This window comes from Hemitrygon akajei, chromosome 17 (genome assembly GCF_048418815.1).
Source record: "Hemitrygon akajei chromosome 17, sHemAka1.3, whole genome shotgun sequence".
Classification (NCBI taxonomy): domain Eukaryota; kingdom Metazoa; phylum Chordata; class Chondrichthyes; order Myliobatiformes; family Dasyatidae; genus Hemitrygon; species Hemitrygon akajei.
The window spans coordinates 87,917,667-87,939,927 of NC_133140.1; the positions used below are offsets into that span (position 1 = coordinate 87,917,667).

The 22,261-nt window shown below is 47.8% G+C and overlaps 1 protein-coding gene across 1 annotated transcript in view; it reads right to left on the minus strand.

Moving 5' to 3' along the window:
* Positions 1-4,592: 4,592 nt before the first annotated feature.
* The window catches only part of LOC140740884 (carbohydrate sulfotransferase 8-like), a 176,962-nt gene continuing 159,293 nt past the window's right edge, over positions 4,593-22,261 (minus strand). The window contains exons 3-4 of the mRNA XM_073070486.1: positions 10,610-10,644; positions 4,593-5,772 (exon numbers count right to left, since the gene is read on the minus strand). Of these exons, the coding sequence (XP_072926587.1) occupies positions 4,642-5,772; positions 10,610-10,644 (1,166 nt within the window). The 3' untranslated portion in view covers positions 4,593-4,641. The remainder of the gene's footprint in view (positions 5,773-10,609; positions 10,645-22,261) is intronic.

The window sequence follows — 22,261 nt, forward strand, 5'->3', positions numbered from 1 at the left end:
CCACCTGCGTCACAACTTTCAATGAATTATGGACCTGTATTCCCAGATCCCTCTGTTCCACCACACTCCTCAGTGCCCTATCATTCACTGTGTAAGGCCCACCTAATCTGGTTGGTCCTATGAAGTCCAAAGTCTCACACTTATCTGCATTAAATTCCATCTGCCATTTTTCAGCCCAATTTTCCAGCTGGACCAGGTCCCACTGCAAGCCATGATAGACTTCCTCGTTGTCCACTATACCTGCAATCTTGGTGTCATCTGCAAGTTTGCTGATCCAGTTCACCACATTATCATTCAAGATCATTGATATAGATGACAAACAACCATGGACCCAGCACCAGTCCCTGTGGCACTCCACTAGTCACAGGCCTGCAGTCGGAGAGACAACCCTCTATTACCACTGTCCCACAAAGCCAATGTCTAATCCAATTTACTGCCTCATCCTGACTGATCCTTCTTGGCCAACCTCCCATGTGGGACCTTGTCAAATGACTTACTAAAGTCCACGTAGACAACATCCACGGCCTTGCCTTCATCCACGTTCCTGGTAACTTCCTCGAAGGAGTCTATAGGGTTGGTTAGACATGACCTACCACACACAAAGTCATGCTGACTATCTTTAATCAGTCCATGTCTATCTAAATAATTACATATCTGGTCCCTTCCAATTATATCCCCACTGCTGATGTCAGGCTTGCCGACCTACAATTTCATGGTTTCTGTTTAGTGCCTTTTTTAAACAATGGAACAACATCGGCTATCCTCCAACCCTCCGGTACCTCACCTGTTGCTAAGGATGATTTAAAGACCTCTGCTGAGGAATCAACAATTTTTGCACTTGCCTCTCGCAGGGGGCAAGGTCCTGGGGAATTATCCACCCTGATTTGTCTCAGGACAGCAAACATCTTATCCTCTGTAATCTGTACAGGGTCTATGAAGTTGATACCACTTTGTCTCACTTCTATAGACTCTGTGCCCATCTCCAGAGTAAACACAGATGCAAACAATTCATTTAAAATCTCCCCCATCTGTTTTGACTCCATGCGTGGATTACCACTCTGATCTTCCAGAGGACCAATTTTGTCCACTGTAATTCCTTTGCTCTTAACATATCTGTAGAATCCCTAAGGATTCTCCTTCACCTTGTCTGCTAGGGCAACCTCATGCCTACTCTTAGCCCTCCTGATTTCTTTCTTAAGTGTTTTCTTGCATTTCTTACATTCCATAAGCACCTTGTTTGTTCCTACCTGCCCATATTTGCTATACATCTCATACTTTCTCTGAACCAGGTCCTCAATATCCCTTGAAAACCAAGGTTCCCTATACCTGTCAACTTTACCTTTTCTTCTGACAGACACATTTAAGCTTTGTACTCTCAGATTTTCACTTCTGAAGGCCCCCCACTTACCGAGTATACCTTTGTCAGAAAACCGCCTGTCCCAATCCATACTTGACAGATCCTTTCTGATACTATCAAAATAGGCCTTTCTTCAATTTAGAATCTTAATCCATAGACCAGACCTACCTTTTTACATATTTATTTTGAAACAAATTGCATTGTGATCATTCATTGCAAAGTGTTAAGCACTGGCATGACATTTTCCCCGAGTAGTATTGCCACCCCTCCTCCTTTAATCCCTGCCGCTTTGTTGCAACTAAAATAACAATGGAACCCCGGGATACTGAGCTGCCAGTCCTTCCCCTCCTGCAACCATCCCACTAGTGGCTACGGTGTCATAATTCCAGGTGTTGATCCATGCCCTGCGCTCATCTACCTTTCCTATGATACTTCTTGCATTGAAATATCTGCAGCTCAGGACACTAGTCACACCATGCTCAACCTTTTAATTTACGACATCTGTCTCCACTAACTGTTCTGACTCTTTGGTTCATATCCTCCCTGTAATTCTAGTTTAAACCCCCGCCCCACCAAACAGCCCTAGCAAACCTTCCTGCTCCGATATTAGTCTTCTACTAGTTAAGGCACAAACTATCCCTTCTGCACAGGTGCCACCTTCCCTGGAAGAGAGCCAATGATCCAAAACTCCGATGCCAAAAATCCAATCACGGGAGAACTCACAATGACCATTTTACCCACTAACCAGACTGAGAGAGGAAACTGGAGTTCCAAAAATGTATCAACTTACTCTCCCTCGAGAGCCACTCGACTGTCCCCATTGTTTCCAACAACTCCAAGCCAGAGTGTCGCAGAGCTAGGGATTATGTGCACAAGAAAAAAACTCCTCGTTACATCACTCCTGTGTTGTTTCTCTTTCAATGTTGGGAAATAGATAGTAGCTACACTTTGTAGATTACAAATTAACTTTTCCCACCTGAGCCTAGTCAGCCTTGCTGTGTCTCCCAAACCTGTGGGGTCCCTGGTCACGGAGTTAAATATCCTCTCCAACCTACACATCTTGTTAACAAAAAGTCCTGGTAACACACATCCCTGACTTTGTCCTATTCTTGATGTTCCCTTTGCTCTATTCATCTTTCACCTCTCACTGACAGTTAAAATTACTCTGTGGTTAAGAAGGCATACGGTGTATTGGCCTTCATTAATCGTGGAATTGAATTTAGGAGCCAAGAGGTAATGTTGCAGCTATATAGGAGCCTGGTCAGATCCCACTTGGAGTACTGTGCTCAGTTCTGGTTGCCTCACTACAGGAAGGATGTGGAAGCCATAGAAAGGGTGCAGAGGAGATTTACAAGGATGTTGCCTGGATTGGGGAGCATGCCTTATGAGAATAGGTTGAGCGAACTCGGCCTTTTCTCCTCGGAGTGACGGAGGATGAGAGGTGACCTGATAGAGGTGTATAAGATGGTGAGAGTCATTGATTGTGTGGATAGTCAGAGGCCTTTTCCCAGGGCTGAAATTGTTGCCACAAGAGGAAACAGGTTTAAGGTGCTGGGGAGTAGGTACAGAGGAGATGTCAGGGGTAAGTTTTTTACTCAGAGAGTGGTGAGTGCGTGGAATGGGTTGCCGGCAACGGTGGTGGAGGCAGATATGATAGGGTCTTTTAAGAGACTTTTGGATAGGTATATGGAGCTTAGAAAAATAGAGGGCTATGGGTAAGCCTAGTAATTTCTAAGGCAGGGACATGTTCGGCACAACTTTTTGGGCTGAAGGGCCTGTATTGTGATGTAGATTTTCTATGTTTTTCTATGTTTCTATGTTACCTTTCTTTGACCTTAAATGCACTGTATCTCCAAATAAATAGATAAGCAAGTTTCTATGTTCTTCCCGTGAGTGCTTTGGTTTCCTTTGGCTCCAGTTTCCCTCCACCATCCAAAGATGTTCCAGTTAGTAGGTTAATTGGTCATTGTAAAGCGTCTTGGGTTTAGGCTCAGCTTAACCAGGTGGGTTGCTGGGTAGCTCGGCTCATTGGGTCAAAGGGCCTGTTCCACACAGTAAAAATAAATCTACCATCTCCCCAGTGCCGCCCATACTTGCCCCCTGTGCCAGAGCAAATGCTGCCCACTAGATTACCTGGGTTGGGATCTAATGAGGTCACTATATTAGCCTTGGCTAAAGTGAGCCAGAGGAGCACCAGCACTGTGCCGTGTGGACGATGGAGAGTCTACAGTGGGGAGAAAGGATCTCACTCCATCCCCACTATATCCTCCGGTATTCGCTCGGTGCTGCCCTCCGGTGATCGCTCGGTGCTGCTCTCCGGTGATCGCTCGGTGCTGCCCTCCGGTGATCGCTCGGTGCTGCCCTCCGGTGATCGCTCGGTGCTGCTCTCCGGTGATCGCTCGGTGCTGCTCTCCGGTGTTTGATCGGTACTGCTCTCCGGTGATCGCTTGGTGCTGCTCTCTGGTGATCGCTCGGTGCTGCTCTCCGGTGATCGCTCGGTGCTGCTCTCCGGTGATCGCTCGGTGCTGCCCTCTGGTGATCGCTCGGTGCTGCTCTCTGGTGATCGCTCGGTGTTGCCCTCCGGTGATCGCTCGGTGCTGCCCTCTGGTGATCGCTCGGTGCTGCTCTCCGGTGATCGCTCGGTGCTGCTCTCCGATGATCGCTCGGTGCTGCCCTCTGGTGATCCCTCGGTGCTGATCTCCGGTGATCGCTCAGTGCTGCTCTCCGGTGATCGCTCAATGGAAGAACAAGTTGGACCAGGCCAACTTACCAGCAATCTTCAGTCATGCCACTCAGGGACCTGTTTTTATTTTTTTTGTGACTGTATGTTTTTCTGAAATTACAACCGTATGCTACTTGTGCAATGTGTTGTGTGCTGTTGGTAATGTTTTGTACCTTGGCCCAGCAGAAATGCTGTTTCATTTGTTTATATTCATGTAAGGTTGAATGATAATTAACTTGGGCGAACTCATTGAGTCCTATCTCCTTTCCTCAGTTAGATCACCTCCACCATCACTTAGATCCCTTGCCCTGAGATAGGTCGCCCTTTACCATCACGAGAGTCCCGTCCTCTTCCCCCACCCCACCCTCCCGTGCTCCCACCTCAGGTAAGTTTTGCCTATCGCACACTGAGCCTCGCCCACCCATTTGCCAAGTTCTACCCTTGCTAGAGTTCCAGCCCTTCGGTCTGGCCCCACCCCACCCTTGTTCGAACACCCCCTTTATGTAGCTCCGCCTCAGCCCTGTTCGAGTCCCACCCCAATACTTGTTTGAGCCCCACACCGTCAGTCTAGCCCTGCCCCAAAGGGCCGTGTGTAGTTGAACATGGTGTAGTCGGCAAGGTAGAAGTCCTGGGTGCGGCGGCGCTGGTCAGCCGACAGCTGGGCGAGGTAGTGGCGGCTGAGACGCAGGCTAGTGCGCTCCACCCCTCGCTGTCGGTCCTTGAAACGGGGGAAGGTGAGGTTGGCAGGGGCACCGACTAACCGCAGCAGCGCCTGCGCCTCTGCGCCCAGGCTCTCAAAATGGCCGATAAAGTCATAGCGAATGAGGCAGGGGCTGCAGAGGTGGCCGACACGCTCCCAGTGGATGTCGAGGCCGAGTGGCCGTCGCGGGTCCAGCAGGTAGCGCACAAACTCGGGGAAGGTGACGCCCGAGCCGGACAGCAGTGCCTGGCGGGTAGCATTGGGCCGGTAGCGTGCGATGATGGCACGGCCAAAGACTGGGTGGTAGTAGGCGTTAGGCTGCTCGAACTTGTCGCGGAAGGCCGAGACCAGGCGCTCGAGGGGCTCGCGCACAAACAGCGCCTTGGTGTAGGTGCGGAGCCGCCACGCCATGCCGGCCCGGTCGAAGCTGTCGAGGCGACGCAGTGAGTTGCCGTAGTGCGCGACCTGGTGCTCAATGTGAGCTGGTGAGCTGGCCAACCCACTCAGCACCATCAGCACCCGCTTCCAGTTGGAACATCCTGCCTTGGGCACCTCACAGTACAGCAGCCGGTGCCGGTCCTCCACGTAGATCCTGGAGACGTGGTGCGGTGAGAGCAGACCGGGACCCAGGGCGTTGCCACCACCCCGGTACTTGAGGCAGGCTTCCTCCACCAACTGCCGGCGACCTTGCTGCACATCCCCAAGCCAGCGGCGCCCCCGCGGCCCCAGGAAGCGAGAGGCCGATGGGTGCTCCCTTAGCGGGCGGTACCTGGCGGATCTCTGGTCAGACGTCTGCTGGTAATGGCGACGGTGCCATTGTAACTCTGCCTGCCTCATCCCGTCCAGTACCTTCCTCCTACGCCTGCGCCGCTGCCCGCGGAAGGATGGGTTCGGTGGCGGGTCCTTGTGGGCAGAGCTCCGTGCCAGGTGGTCAGGAGTGACGATGGGCTGAACGGCAGGGCTCTCTGCATTGTAGCTCCAGTCACACTCACCCTGGGGATAAAAGAACCTATCAGATCAAAGATTACTCTCGGGGAGGGGCTTCTCTGGCCCAGTTACTATTTGACCATTGTGGGCTGACCTGGGAGCCATGCCACACTCTGGGGGCACCCTTTCAGCTTTTAAACACAGTGCAGGCTCTTGGGCCAACGATGTTGTGCCAACTCTTTAACCTACTCCAAGATCAATCTAACCTTTTCCTCCCACTTAGCCCTCCATTTTTCTTTCATCCACTTTCCTGCCTAAGAGTCTGTTAAGTGTCCTTAATGTATCTGACTCTACGTTCCATGCACCCGGTACACTTGTCTCTGAGATCAGGGTGTGTGGGTGGTGGGAGAAGCTGTTTGCTGAGAAACTGGACACTGGCTCAGTACTCCTGTCAGATGTGCGTAAACGTTGCTGTGGAACAGAGGAAGTAAAGTTCTCTGTTCCTGTGAGTGATAGTGACCACCTGAACTCGAGCTCCTGTCTGTTGCACTGGTTCCTTAAAGTTGTCGTAGCGGGGTGAGGAGCTGGGTGGGGTAGTGGGGATAAGCTCCCATTACCCATTAAATGCTCTCATTGGCTCGCGTCTCAAATAGCGTCTGACAACCACGTCCAGATCCTGGCCTTCACGTGTGGCTTAGCTACTGAGCCCAGCAGACCTGTTTCTACTGACAGGAGAAGGGGCAAAGGTGGGTTACTGGCGCCTTAAAACCAGTCGCTTTGGGCAGATGGGTCTCGTCAGCCATGGTTGGCAGCAAAACTTTGATCCCAAACCTCCACTGCCTTGCAGCTATACCCACGCATGGGAAGGCTTCAGGAGTAAACTCTGAGGAAAAGTCCAGAGCTGAGGTCCCTAGCGCAGTCTTACTTTGAGTTCAACACTGACTGGCAACTCCTACAACGCCACTGCTGCCAATCTCCACCGTTCCCTTGGGTTCATCAGCTGCATGGAGAGAGGAGCCTAACGTATGGGTAACAGCTTGCTCTCCATAATGCACTGCCTTGGTCTGCATGTCACATAGATTGCTAAAACGTAACACCTCCAGTCAAACCCTAACCAACGGTCAGGAAGTGAAAGCATTGGCCGTGCTATGCAATGTGTTCTCCTTACTCTTGTGTACAGAAATTGACATTAAACAATCTTGAATCTTATTGACTGTGAGTTCTTAGGGACATTCTGAGTTGGTGAAAATGCAACTTATAAATCTCTTTAATGTCTAAGAATGTATTTATCTCTATCCTGAGAATTCTTGGTGCTGCTCCACTGTCCACTGAGGGAAAGAATTCTGAGTATATTGGTGAAGGAATTCTTCTCTTAGTCCTGAACAGCTGGCCTTGATTTTGAGAGAAAAAGAGTTAGCAGCACATGGCAGGTCAGGCTACTGTTGAGTAAAAGAGAAGTGTCCAACATCTCCCGGCAGAGACCCTTCCTTGAAGATAATCCAACCTGAGTTGTTTCTCTCTCCACGGATGCTTCCTGACCCGCTGAGTGTTCCCAGCATCCTCTGTTTCAGATTTCTGCAGCACTTTTTATTTTTGAGATTCGATCCGGACTCCCAGAATACACAACCAAGGTACAGATCTTCATTGCGTCTATTTTGTTCACTTCAGTGACACCTCCTATCATTCTTCTAAGTTCAAGCCAAGAATAAATCTGGTGAAATGCACACAAAGTGCTGGAAGCACTCAGCAGGGCAGACAGCTTCTATGGAGAGGAATAAGCAGTTCACGTTTCGGGCCAAGGGCCTCATCAGGACTGAAAGGAAAAGGGAAGATGCCAGAAAAAACAGAAAGGATGGAGAAGGAGGACAAGCTAGGTGAATCCAGGTGGATGGGGAAGGGAGAGATGAAGTAAGAAGCTGGGGGGCGTGATCGGTGGGAAAGATAAAGGGCTGGAGAAGGAATCTGATAGGAGAGGACAGTGAACCATGGGAGAAAGGGAAGGAGGAGGGGCATCATGGGGAGATGATAGGCAGGTGAGGAGAAGAGATATGAGACCAGAGTGGGGAATTGCAGAAGAGGGATGGACAAGAAGGATAAAAATTACCAGAAGTTGGAGAAATCAATTTTTGTGCCATCAGATTGGAGGCCACCCAGATAGAATACGAGGTATTGCTCCTCCAACCTGAGAGCGGCCTCATTGTGGCCTCTTCTTCACTGACTGGTGAAGCTTCGCTGTTGCTACTATAAGAATGGCATTGTAGAGGGAGATCACAGTATTCCAGAGGAGTCTTGTCTCCTCGTGCTGTAATCCAGGATAGCGTCTGTCTGGAAGACTGCAGTGTCCAGATCAATGGTTGTATCGAGGGCTGGGCAGGGTGCTGTGCTGGGCATTAGCTTGGGCCTTTAACTTCTGTCTTCAAAACAGGCAAGGCCATGGACTCATAGTTATTATCTCAGAAGCACAAGAATTATTTCCTCCACAGTCAAGGAGTGATTTCAAGATGAGGGTGTCAGAGGAAGTTTTTACACAGCAAACGCGGGGAACACTGGGGAGGTAGTAGAGGCAGATACATTGAAGAAACTCTTAGATAGACAGATGGATGCTAGAAAAATGAAGAGCTTTTTTGGAGAGAGGGTTAGATTGATCTTAGAGTTGCACAACAACTTGAGGCAAATTCCACTTTAAATATACCCAATAACTTGGTTGCCACAGCTGTCTGTAGCATTGAATTCCGCAGATTCACCACCTTCTGGTTACAGAATTCCTCCTCATCTTCACTCTAAATGGATGGCCCTCTATTCTGAGCTGTGCCCTCTGGTCCTAGACTCCCCTCCCATAGGAAACATCCTCTCTACATCCACTCTGTTCTAGACCTTTCAATATTTGATAGGTTTTAATAAGAACTCCCCCATTGCTCTAACTGTAATCCCTCCCCCCTTATTCTGCAGTGAGCACAGAGCTATCAAGTGCAATAATACATTAACCCTTTCATTCCCAGAATCATTCTTGTGAACCTCCTCTGGACCCTCTCCAATGCCAGCATATCCTTCCTTAGATATGACACAGTTGCTTTGCTTTACAGGTCATCTGTAGCTTGAATCGCTCGTCTGTCTTTTAGCCTAGCTCAGAACTCTGGAAACCCATCCCTGCATGAACCAAAAAGTCTCTGGCTGACTATTCTATTAACCCATACACTTCTATCAAGTCACCTCTCATCTTCCCTTTCTCCAAAGAGAGAAGCCCCAGCTCACTCAAAACTGAGTGGAAAAGCAAATTATGCAGAGGATCTGCAGGGAGCTATCATTAGGTTACGTGAGTGGGCAAGGATCTGGCAGAGGATCCACTTTGTAAGAATGAATAGTGGTTATCGTAACATTTTACAGCGCTGGATGTAAAATTGGAGTTCAATTCCCATCACTGTCTGTGAGGAATTTGAATGTTCTCCCTGTGCCCACGCGGTTCCCTCCAGCCGCTCCAGTTTCCTCCCACATTCCAAAGACGTTAGTAAGCTGCAGCGTGATATGTTGACATTGGAAGCATGGCGGCTCCTGTGGACATGCACAACACAATCCTCGCAGATTTGATTTGACACGAACAATGTATGACATGACAAATAAAGCTAATCTTCAAACCAATGGAAGGTCAGATTATTATTTAACTGGTGAAAAAATGCAGCACGTTGTTGTGCAGAGGGATCTGAGCATGCTTGTGGATGGATCATTACTCCCAACCTTAGTTTTTATGAATCTCTCCTCTAAGCTTCAGTTACGGCTGCCCTCCTCAGGTCAGTGTTTCAGCGGTTTCTTCTGTAGCTGGGATTCAAAAGCAGCATTAGGGGTGTTGCTGGAGGTTAGCTCGGGGAATTTCTGAAGGGTGGAGTGCATACTTTGATTGCGACGCTCTCCACAGTGTCTGAACCCACCTCCCGAGGCATTTAGAACCAACCACACCTGAGTGTGGATGCCCACAATCGAGCTAGGCACCTCCAACCCATCCTCTCATCCTTCACCGTTACCTTGTCTGTGGACAAAATAATGGCAAATGGATGATAGAAAATGGACGGCTATGTGGGAGGGGAGGGTTAGGTTGACCTCAGAGTAGGTTAAAGGGTTGGCATGACATCTACCATCAGGAAGGAAGTACTGGAGCATCAGGACTGGGACTGCCAGACTGGGGAACAGCTTCTTACCTCAGGCTGTGAGACTAATGAATACCCTGCCACCACTGAGGTCTCGTCTATAGGACTGTGAGCTTGTTTGCTGTTTACCTGTGCTGCACACTACATGCACTTTGAGTTATATTAACTTATATAGAGTCCAATAGTTTGTTTCATGTGGTCTGTGTGATAGGTGTTCTGGGTGCACCCTAGATCAGAGGAATGTTGTTTCATTTGGGTGTATATATGAACAGTCAGTTGACAATAAACTTGAACTTGACCATCATGGGCTGAAGGGCCTGTACTCTGCTACAATGTTCTTAAACTGATCTCCCTGCTCTCTGCAAGAGATGTGTGGTCACTTCCTCGCCTGTCACGGTGAGCAAGAGATCACCAATTTCTCCCTCCCCCCATCACCCTGCACCCAGACCCACTCTCGTAACTCCACATCTCATTACCCACCCACCCCTTCCCCATCTTGTCACCCTGCCCCCATCCCATCCCACCCCACCCCACCCCCATTGCTTCATTACTTCTCACCCCTATCTCTGCCATCTCATCACTAAACCCCCACCCCTCACCCCCACCACACTCCACCTACCTCCATTTACGGTCCCACCTCATCCCTTCCCCATTCTCGTCACCCTGGCCCACACCTCTCTCCTCCCCCTCCCATTATCCTGCACTGCACCTCTTCCCCTTTGTCACCCCTCCCCCCCCCCGTAAAACCGCAATCCCGTTCTCACCTGTGTCTCTCCGGGATTGAGCTGAGCCCCGATCTCTGAAACGAGAGGGAACGTGTTATTGGTCACACGAGAGAGACTTTGACCTTCCGTTTACACCTGTGGAACAGGAGGTCACTCACACATATAAACCACCCTCCAAATCTTTCAATTGGCAGCAAGAAGCATGTTAACAACAGGAAGGAGGTACAGGAGTCTCAGGACTCATACCACCAGGCTCATGGACAGTTACCACCCCTCAACCACTGGGCTAGAGGTACAGTAGCATCAGATCACATGCAGCCAGTTTCAGGGACAGTTATTACCCCTCAACCACTGGGATGGAGGTACAGGAGCCTCAGGGCCCACACGGCCAGGTTCAGGAATAGTTATTACCCTATAACCATCAAGCTCTTGAACCAGAGAGATAACTTCACTCAACACGACATTGAACTGATTCCACAACTTACAGATTCACTTTCAAGGACTCTACAACTCATGTACTCAATATTATTTCTTTGTACTTGCAGTTTGATTCTTGCAGAATAGTTATTTGTCAGTCATTGTCTGTACAGTATCTTTGGAAGTTTTCATGTTTTATAGTTTTACAACATTGAATCACTGTGATTGAATTTGGCTTTTTTTACTGATCAACAGAAAAGGCTCTTTTGTGTCAAAGTGAAAACACATGTTTATAAAGTGATGTAAATTATATAAAACACAAAATAATTGATTGTATAATTATTCACCCCCTTCAAGTGAGCATTTAGTAGATGTACCTCTCTCAGCAATCAAGTCCAGCCACAAATTTTCAGTTCGATTGAGGTCTGGACACTGATTTGGCCACTCCAGGACATTAACTTTGTTATTTTTACGCCATTAGATTTGGCTTCATGCTTGGGGTTATTGTTTTGCTGGAAAACAAATTTTCCAATTCGCAGTTCTCTTGCAGACTGCATCAGGTTTTCCTCCAGGATCTCCCTGTATTGTGCTGCATTCACTTTATTCTCTACCTTTACAAGCCTTCAGGGCCCGCTGCAGTGAAGCTTCACGATATGGATGGTGTGTTTTTGATGATGTGCAGTATAAGGGATATTCAGAGACTTGGAAATTTTCCTGACTTGTGTTTTTCAATAACCTTTACGTGGAGTTGCTTGGAGTGTTCTTGTCTTCATGGTGTAGTTTTAGCCAGGATACTGACTCACCAGCAGTGGGCGCTTCCAGACACAGGTGTATTTCTACTGTAATCAATTGGAACACTGCACACAGGTGATCTCCATTTCACTGATGATGTGGCTTCTGAAACCAACTGGCTGCACCAGTGATGATTTGCTGTGTCATGTTAAAGGGGGTGAGTACTTGTGCAATCGATTATTTTGTGTTTTATATTAGTAATTAATATAAATCACTTTGTAGAGATCTGTTTTCACCTGGACCGAAAGTCTTTTTCTGTTGATCAGTGTAAAAAAATAGCCAAATTAAATCCACTGTAATTCAATGTTGTAAAACAATAAAACATGAAAACTTCCAAGAGGGTTGATACTTTCATTGATTCTATTGTACGTTACCTGTAAGAAAATGAATCTCAGGATTGCATATGGTGACCTACACTTACGTTGATAATAAATTTACTTTGAACTTTGAAATTCAACAAAATTGACATCAATGTGTCAAAGCTGGAGTCTGGCAGAGACTGATTTCACAAGGTTGTGAACTGGCAGTAATCCTCATCCACTGGCTCTGAGAAGCCCACAACAAAGCACAGGGAGCTGGATGAAGGCTGTCATTCTAGGGTCATGGGGAGCGGCACAGGCAGCCAGATGCATAGCACTACCAGACCACCATGTTCCTGACTGAATATTGAAAAGCCTAGAAAGACTGGAAGTGGAGAGGATGTCTAGGACTAGACTCAGAATAAAGAGATAGAAACATAGAAAACCTACAGCACAATACAGGCCCTTCGGCCCACAAAGTTGTGCCAAACATGTCCCTACCTTAGAAATTACTAGGCTTATCTATAGCCCTCTATTTTTCTAAGCTCCATGTACCTATCCAAAAGTCTCTTAAAAGACCCTATCGTATCCACCTCCACCACCTTTTCTGGCAGCCCATTCCATGCACTCACCACTCTCTGAGAAAAAAAAATTACTCCTGACATCTCCTCTGTACCTACTCCCCAGCACCTTAAACCTGTGTCCTCTTGTGGCAACCATTTCAGCCCTGGGAAAAAGCCTCTGACTATCCACATGATCAATGCCTCTCATCATCCAGTACACCTCTATCAGGTCACCTCTCATCCTCTGTCGCTCCAAGGAGAAAAGGCCGAGTTCACTCAACCTATTTTCATAAGGCATGCTCCCCAATCCAGGCAACATCCTTGTAAATCTCCTCTGCACCCTTTCTATGGCTTCCACATCTTTCCTGTAGTGAGGCGACCAGAACTGAGTACGGTACTCCAAGTGGGGTCTGACCAGGCTCCTATATAGCTGCAACATTACCTCATGGCTCCTAAACTCAATCTCACGATTGATGAAGGCCAATACACCGTACGCCTTCTTTACCACAGAGTCAATCTGCACAGTTGCTTTGAGCGTCATATGGACTCGGACCCCAAGATACCTCTGATCCTCCTCACTGACAAGAGTCTTACCATTAATACTATATTCTGCCATCATATTTGACCTACCAAAATGAACCACTTCACACTTATCTGGTGGTCTCGGGAGAACGTACAGAACCTTACATTCGGCATTAGAATTGAACTCCAAACTCCGGAGCACCTGAACCGTAATAGTGACACGCTGCTACTGTGGGGTTTTTAATATTTGCACAGTTTGTCTTCTTCTGCACATCGGTTGATTGTCTGTCTTTGTTTATGTACACAACAGGGTGATTTGGCAGATTAATGCGTGGCTGAGAAGCTGGTGCAGGGGGCAGGGCTTCAGGTTCTGGGATCATTGGGAGATCTTCTGGGGGAGGATATGACTGGGACAAAAGTGAAGGGTTGAACCTAAACAGGAGGGGGGCCAATATTCTCATGGGCAGATTTGTTAGTGCTGTTAGGGAGGGTTTAAACTAATTTGGCAGAGGGGTGGGAACCAGAGTGAAGAGACTCAGGGTAGAATGGATGGTAAAGAAGCAAAGATAACGTGCAGTCAGATTGTCAGGAAGGGCAAGCTGATGATAGGACAAAATTGCAGCCAGCAGGGTGAGTATCAGTGCATTTGGGATGCAGAATCAAAAAGGGTAGCAAATACAGCAATCAAAGTGTTACATCTCAATACACAGAGTATAAGAAATAAGGTGGATGATTTTGTTGCAATTTTACAGATTGCCAGGTATGATGATGCGGCCATCACTGAATCGTGACTGAAGGATGGTTGTAGTTGGGAACTAAATGTCCAAGGTTAATAAGGTGGCAAATAAGATGAAAATAAACCCAAAGGGTTTCTACAGTTATATTAATAACAAAAGGATAGTGAGGGATAAAATTGGTCCCTCAGAGAATCAGAGTGGACAGCTATGTGTGGAGCCAAAAGAGATGGGGGAGATTTTGAACAATTTCTTTTCTTTGGTATTCACTAAGGAGAAGGATATTGAATTGTGTAAGGTAAGGGAAACAAGTAGGGGAGTTATGGAAACTATGGTGATTAAGGAAGAGGAAGTACTGGCACTTTTAAAGAATATAAAGTGGATAAGTCTCCCGGTCCTGACAGGATATTCCCTAGGACCTTGAGGGAAGTTAGTGTAGAAATAGCAGGGGCACCTTATTTGCCAAAGCAACCTCATATCTTCTTTCAGCTTTTCTAATTTCTTTCTTAAGATTCTTTTTACATTCTTTATATTCCTCGAGCACCTCATTTACTCCATGCTGCCTATATTTATTGTAGATCTCTCTCTTTTTCCAAACCAAGTTTTCAATATCCCTTGAAAACCATGGCTCTCTCAAACTTTTAACCTTTCCTTTCAACCTAACAGGAACATAAAAATTCTGTACCCTCAAAATTTCACCTTTAAATGACCTCCATTTCTCTATTACATCCTTTCCATAAAACAAATTGTCCCAATCCACTCCTTCTAAATCCTTCCACATCTCCTCAAAGTTAGCCTTTCTCCAATCAAAAATCTCAACCCTGGGTCCAGTCCTATCCTTCTCCATAATTATATTGAAACTAATGGTATTATGATCACTGGACCCGAAGTGCTCCCCAACACATACCTCCGTCACCTGACCTATCTCATTCCCAAACAGGAGATCCAACACTGCCCCTTCTCTAGTCGGTACCTCCATGTATTGCTCCAAAAAACTATCCTACACACATTTTACAAACTCCAAACCATCCATCCCTTTTACAGAATGGGCTTCCCAGTCTATGTGTGGAAAATTAAAATCTCACACAGTCACAACCTTGTGCTTACTACAAATATCTTCTATCTCCTTACAAATTTGCTCCTCCAATTCTCGCTCCCCATTAGGTGGTCTATAATACACCCCTATAAGTGTTACTACACCTTTCCCATTCCTCAATTCCACCCAAATAGTCTCCCTAAATGAGCCCTCTAATCTATCCTGCCAAAGCACCGCTGTAATATTTTCTCTGACAAGTAACACAACACCTCCCCCTCTTGTCCCTCCAATTCTATCACACCTGAAGCAACGAAATCCAGAAATATTCAGTTGCCAATCACACCCCTCCTGCAACCATGTTTCACTAATAGCTACAACATCATATTACCAGGTATCAATCCATGCTCTAAGCTCATCCGCCTTTCTTACAATGCTCCTAGCATTAAAATAAATGCATTTAAGAAATTCTCCACCTCTTACTCTCTGTTTATCCCTAACGATGCAAACAACTTTATTATCTTTTTCTTCCTTCTCCCCTACATCTTCAGTCTGAGCGCTCCCCTTCTCTATCACCTGCCTATCCTCCCTCACACACTGTCTACTAGCTTTCTCTATTTGTGAACTAACCTCCTCTCCCCTAGTCTCTTCAAATTGATTCCCATCCCCGAACCATTCTAGTTTAAAGTCTCCCCAGAAGCCTTAGCAAATCTCCCCACCAGGATATTGGTCCCCCTAGGATTCAAGTGCAACCCGTCCTTTTTGTACAGATCACACCTGCCCCAAAAGAGGTCCCAATGATCCAGAAACTTGAATCCCTGCCCCCTGCTCCAATTACTCAGCCACACATTTATCCTCCACCTCATTCCATTCCTATTCTCACTGTCGCGTGGCACAGGCAGTAATCCTGAGATTACCACCTTTGTGGTCCTTCTTCTCAACTCCCTTCCTAACTCCCTATATTCCCCTTTCAGGACCTCTTCCCTTTTCCTACCTATGTCATTGGTACCTATATGTACCACGACCTCTGGCTCCTCACCCTCCCACTTCAGCATATCTTGGACGCGATCAGAAACATCCCGGACACTGGCACCAGGGTCCAGGTCTCCTGCCTGCGTCCACAGAATCGCCTATCTGACCCCCTAACTATTGAATCCCCTATTACTACTGCCTTCCTCTTCCTTTCCCTACCCTTCTGAGCCACAGGGCTGGACTCTGTGCCAGAGGCGTGACCACTGTTGCTTCCCCCAGGTAAACTGACACTCCTAACAGTACTCAAACAGGAGTACTTATTGTCAAGGGGTACAGCCACTGGGGTACTCTCTAGTACCCGACTCTTCCCCTTCCCTCTCCTAATCGTGACCCACCTGTCTGCCTCCCGTGACCCCGGTGTGACCACCTGCCTGTAACTCCTCTCTGTCAACTCCTCGCTCTCCCTGACCAGACGAAGGTCATCGAGCTGCAGCTCCAGTTCCCTAACACGGTCCCTTAGAAGCTGCAGCTCGGTGCACCTGGCACAGATATGGACGACCAGGAGGCTAGGAGACTCCAGGACCTCCCACATTCGACAATGAAGACAACAAGCTGCCCTCACACTCATAATTCCCTCTTTCCTCAAATAACAGGAAAAATTCAAAACTAAACCTACCTTGCCTTCCCCTTTTCTGGCTAAGCCCGTTGAGCCCAATCCCTTAAGCCTTCACTCTGCTCCTGGCTCACTCCACTGCCCGCTGTATAAGGCTGTGTTCCTTTGAAATGTTCCGCGCTTCACTGCCTGATGTCACACGCCTGCGCAGTCCTGTCTCTCTTAACTCCGATGAGAAGAAGAAAAAATCAAAATGGCTTCCGCCGCATTCCCGTTCTGATTCTCAGACTTCCTTCTCCAAATTCATGGATCATTCATGCCGGTGATAATAAACCTGATTCTGGTTCTGATTGTGATTCTAATTCTGGTTCTGACTCTGGTTCTGATTCTGCTTCTGATTCTGATTCTGGTTCTGGGTCTGATTCTGCTTCTGATTCTGGTTCTGATTCTAGTTCTGCTTCTGATTCTGATTCTGGTTCTGGTTCTGACTCTGATTCTGACTCTGGTTCTGATTGTGATTCTGATTCTGGTTCTGACTCTGGTTCTGATTGTGATTCTGATTCTGGTTCTGACTCTGGTTCTGATTCTGATTCTGGTTCTGATTCTGATTCTAGTTCTCATTCTGAGTCTGGTCTGATTCTGGTTCTGGTTCTGGTTCTGACTCTGATTCTGACTCTGGTTCTGATTCTGATTCTGGTTCTGATTCTGGTTCTGATTCTGACTCTGGTTCTGATTCTGGTTCTGGTTCTGATTCTGACTCAGGTTCTGATTCTGGTTCTGGGTCTGGTTCTGATTCTGATTCTGGTTCTGGGTCTGGGTCTGATTCTGCTTCTGATTCTGGTTCTGATTCTGGTTCTGTTTCTGATTCTGGTTCTGGTTCTGACTCTGATTCTGACTCTGATTCTGACTGATTCTGATTCTGGTTCTGGTTCTGACTCTGATTCTGACTGATTCTGATTCTGGTTCTGATTCTGGTTCTGTTTCTGATTCTGATTGTGATTCTGGTTCTGACTCTGATTCTGGTTCTGATTCTGATTCTGGTTCTGATTCTGGTTCTGACTCTGATTCTGGTTCTGATTCTGGTTCTGTTTCTGATTCTGGTTCTGATTCTGGTTCTGGTTCTGACTCTGATTCTGACTCTGATTCTGACTGATTCTGATTCTGGTTCTGGTTCTGATTCTGATTCTGACTCTGATTCTGACTCTGATTCTGATTCTGGTTCTGACTCTGGTTCTGGTTCTGACTCTGATTCTGGTTCTGGGTCTGATTCTGGTTCTGGTTCTGATTCTGGTTCTGACTCTGATTCTGGTTCTGATTCTGGTTCTGGTTCTGGTTCTGATTCTGGTTCTGACTCTGATTCTGGTTCTGATTCTGATTCTGGTTCTGACTCTGGTTCTGGTTCTGATTCTGGTTCTGACTCTGATTCTGGTTCTGATTCTGATTCTGGTTCTGACTCTGATTCTGGTTCTGACTCTGATTCTGGTTCTGATTCTGATTCTGGTTCTGACTCTGATTCTGACTCTGATTCTGGTTCTGATTCTGATTCTGATTCTGGTTCTGGTTCTGATTCTGGTTCTGGTTCTGATTCTGGTTCTGATTCTGGTTCTGATTCTGATTCTGGTTCTGACTTTGATTCTGATTCTGGTTCTGACTCTGATTCTGACTCTGATTCTGGTTCTGACTCTGATTCTGGTTCTGACTCTGATTCTGGTTCTGGTTCTGACTCTGATTCTGACTCTGATTCTGGTTCTGATTCTGGTTCTGATTCTGATTCTGGTTCTGGTTCTGATTCTGGTTCTGGTTCTGATTCTGGTTCTGATTCTGGTTCTGGTTCTGATTCTGATTCTGGTTCTGATTCTGATATGTATGGTCTGTGCCAACAACAAATGCAGTCTGAGGATCAGCTGGGGTAGACTGCAAATGTCACCAGACTTGCAGCACCAACATAACATGCCCACAACTTACTAACCCTAACCTGTACATCTTTGGACTGTGGGAGGAAATCAGAGCACCCAGTGGAAATCCGCACATCATGGAGAGAACGTACAAACTCTTAAACACAAAAAATTCTACAGATGCTGGAAATCCAAAGCAACGCACACAAAATTCCCCACCCACAGGCCAGGCAGCATCTGTGGAAATGAATAAACAGTTGACATTTCGGACTGAGACCCTTCATCAGGACTGGAAAGGAAGGGGGAAGATGCCAGAATAAAGAGCTGGGGGAGGGGAAGGAGAAGCCAGGTGAGAGGGAAATGAAGGAATCTGGTAGGAGAGGAGAGTGGGCCATAGGAGACAGGGAAGGAAGAGAGGCACCAGAAGGAGGTGATAGGCAGGTGAGGGGAGGAGATAAAAGGTCAGAATGGGGAGTAGAAGAAGAGAGGATGGGGAGGGAATTTTTTTATCGGAAGGAGAAATTGATATTCATGCCATCAGGTTGGAGGTTATGCAGACGGAATGTAATTAGAAACCACAGATAATTGTAAGAATTGTACGTCCAGTGGTTAATGACTGGCACTACCAAACTGTTCCCAAGAGCGCCAGCCACCAAATGTATAGAGTGGCTCTTCATTCATGGTGGTGGTCACTGCCTGTGTAACCACAGAACATAGTACTTAAAGGCCATTCCATAAGATATAGAACACAGCACAGTACAGGCCCTTCAGCCCACGATATTTTGCCGACCTTTTAACCTACTCCAAGATCAACCTAACTCTTCCCTCCCACATAGCTCTCCATTTTTCTTTTGTCCATGTGCCTATCTAAGAGTCTCTTAAATGCCCCCAGTGTATCTGCTTTGACCACTAACCCCGGCAGGGCATTCCACGCTACCACCATTATTAAAATCTTACTCTTATAACCCTCTACTTTCCTCTATTTGCTTTAAAATTATCCCCTCTCGTATTAGCCATTTCTGCCCTGTGAAAGAGCCTCTGTCTGTCCACTGTATCCTTGCCGCTTATCGTCTCAACTCACCTCTCATCCTCCTTTGCTCTGAGGAGAAAAGCCCTAGCTCACTCAACCTATCTTCATAAAACAAGCACTCTAATCCAGGCAGCATCCTGGGGAATCTCCTCTGCACCCTCTGTAATCCAGGCAGCATCCTGGTAAATCTCCTCTGCACCCTCTCTAATCCAGTCAGCATACTGTTGAATCTCCTCTGCACCCTCTCTAATCCAGGCAGCATCCTGGTAATTCTCCTCTGCACCCTCTCTAATCCAGGCAGCATCCTGGTAAATCTCCTCTGCACCCTCTCTAATCCAGGCAGCATCCTGGTAAATCTCCTCTGCACCCTCTCTAATCCAGGCAGCATCCTGGTCAATCTCCTCTGCACCCTCTCTAATCCAAGCAGCATCCTGGTAAATCACCTCTGCACCCTCTCTAATCCAGGCAGCATCCTGGTAAATCTCCTCTGCACCCTCTCTAATCCAGGCAACATCCTGGTAAATCTCCTCTGCACCCTCTCTAATCCAGGCAGCATCCTAGTAAATCTCCTCTGCACCCTCTCTAATCCAGGCAGCATCCTGGTAAATCTCCTCTGCACCCTCTCTAATCCAGGCAGCATCCTGGTGAATCTCCTCTGCACCCTCTCTAAAGCTTCCACACCCTTCCTATGATGAGGGATCAGAAATGAACACAATATTCCAAGGCAGCCCATCAGGACTGAGAGGGGAGAGGAGAGGTATCTGGTGTAACGAGGGATGAGACAGGCTGATGGGGGATCCCAGTGGGGAGGGGAATTGATGGGCAGATGGAACCAGCTGGGTGGGGAGGGAGCTTTGAAACTGAGGTTGGCAGGTGATGTGGAAACAGGTCAGCAAAGAATTGAGGAAGATGAAGCCAGGGTAGGGGGTGGGAGGAGGTAGAGACAGGATGAACGTTAGGGTGAAGGGTAGTTTCCACATTACTGGCTCGGGTCCCTGTTCACAGTATTGTCAGTCCCTGTAACTATAGACAATCATTGTTTCATTTCAAGGACATGGCATGAGTTAATGTCAGAACTGCTTAAATCATCTTTACCTTCTTGTGTTAGAGTTCATCTCCATGACAGCGTAGAGGATGGCAGCTTGTCACTCTCTGCCGAGGGACTGTGAAGTATTCACCATACCGGCTGTTACTGACTCACTGATATGTTTATAAATCTCACCAACTCGCCTCTCTCTGCTCTCCCCTCACACTCACTCAATACGGCTCTCTCTGTTCCATCCTCAAGTGCTTCTCCTTAAATTGCCTCTCCATCTCTGTCTTCCTCTCTCGCTTGCTGCCTCACTCTGCCCACCTCTCTCTCTCCCCCCACCTCTCTCTCTCTCCCTGTCTCTCCCCCACCTCTCTCTCTCCCCCTACCTCTCTCTCTCCCTCTCTCTCTCTCCCCCACCTCTCTCTCTCCCCCACCTCTCTCTCTCTCCCTCCCCTCTCTCTCTCTCCCTCCCCTCTCTCTCTCTCCCCCACCTCTCTCTCTCCCTCCCCTCTCTCTCTCTCCCTCCCCTCTCTCTCTCACTCTCCCTCTCTCTCTCCTCCCTCTCTCTCGCTCTCTCTCTCCCCCCACCTCCCTCTCTATCTCTCTCTCTCTCTCTCTCTCTTGCTCGCTCTCTTCCTCCTCACTCTCCCTCCCTCTCCTCTCCCCACCTCTCCCTCTCATTCTATCACTGTCCCTCTCTCAGTCTCTCTTTCTCTCTCTCACACTCACTCTCTCCTCTCCCTCTCTCTCACTCTCTCTCACTCGTATAATCTCTGTTACTCTGTCTCCACTTTCCTGCTCTGATCCAGTTGGGGAACTGAGTCCAATGTTGACTTTGCCATTTGGAAAGTCATAGCCCAGTGAGAGATGCACGTTGTTCTGCACTCAGCCAGCCAATGTTGTAATGCAAGCTACTGGCAACTAACATCAGCAACACACACAATGCTGCAGGAACAGCATGTCAGGCAGCATCTATGGAGGGGAATAAACAGTCAGGCACCTTCACTCTATCTCCTGGTAGCCACCTCTTCCAATTCAACTGCCCATTCCCATTCCAACATGTCGGTCCATGACATCCCCTTTGGCCACGATGAGGTCTGGCTCATGTTGGAGGAGCAACACCTCGTATTCCGTCTGGTAGCCTCTAACCTGATGGCATCAACACTGATTTCTCAAACTTCCAGTAATATTCCCCCTCTTCTTCCATTCGCCATTCTGGCTCCCCTCTCACCCCTTCTTCTCAAGTCCATCACTCCCTCTGCCTCCTCTCCTCCTTCCCTATCGCCCATTGTCAACTAACGTCTCCTGTCAGATTCCTTCTTCAGCCCTTGACTTCCACCTATCACCTCCCAGAGTCTCACTTCAAGGTCCCCCCTCCCCACCTTCCCCTAACCTGGTCTCACCTGTCACCTGGCAGAATACTCCTCCCCCACCCACCTTTCCCTTACCTGGTCTCACCTGTCACCTGGCAGAATACTCCTCCACCCCCACCCACCTTCCCCTAACCTGGTCTCACCTGTCACCTGGCAGAATACTCCTCCCCCACCCACCTTCCCCTTACCTGGTCTCACCTGTCACCTGGCAGCACCCTCCTCCCCCTCTCCCCACCTTCCCCTAACCTGGTCTCACCTGTCACCTGGCAGCGCCCTCCTCCCCCTCTCCCCACCTTCTTAATCTGGCTTCTTTTCCTTTCCTTCCCAGTCCTGATGAAGGGTCTTGACCTGAAAGGTCGACTGTTTATTCCCCTCCGTTGATGCTGCCTGACCTGCTGAGTTCCTCCAGTATTTT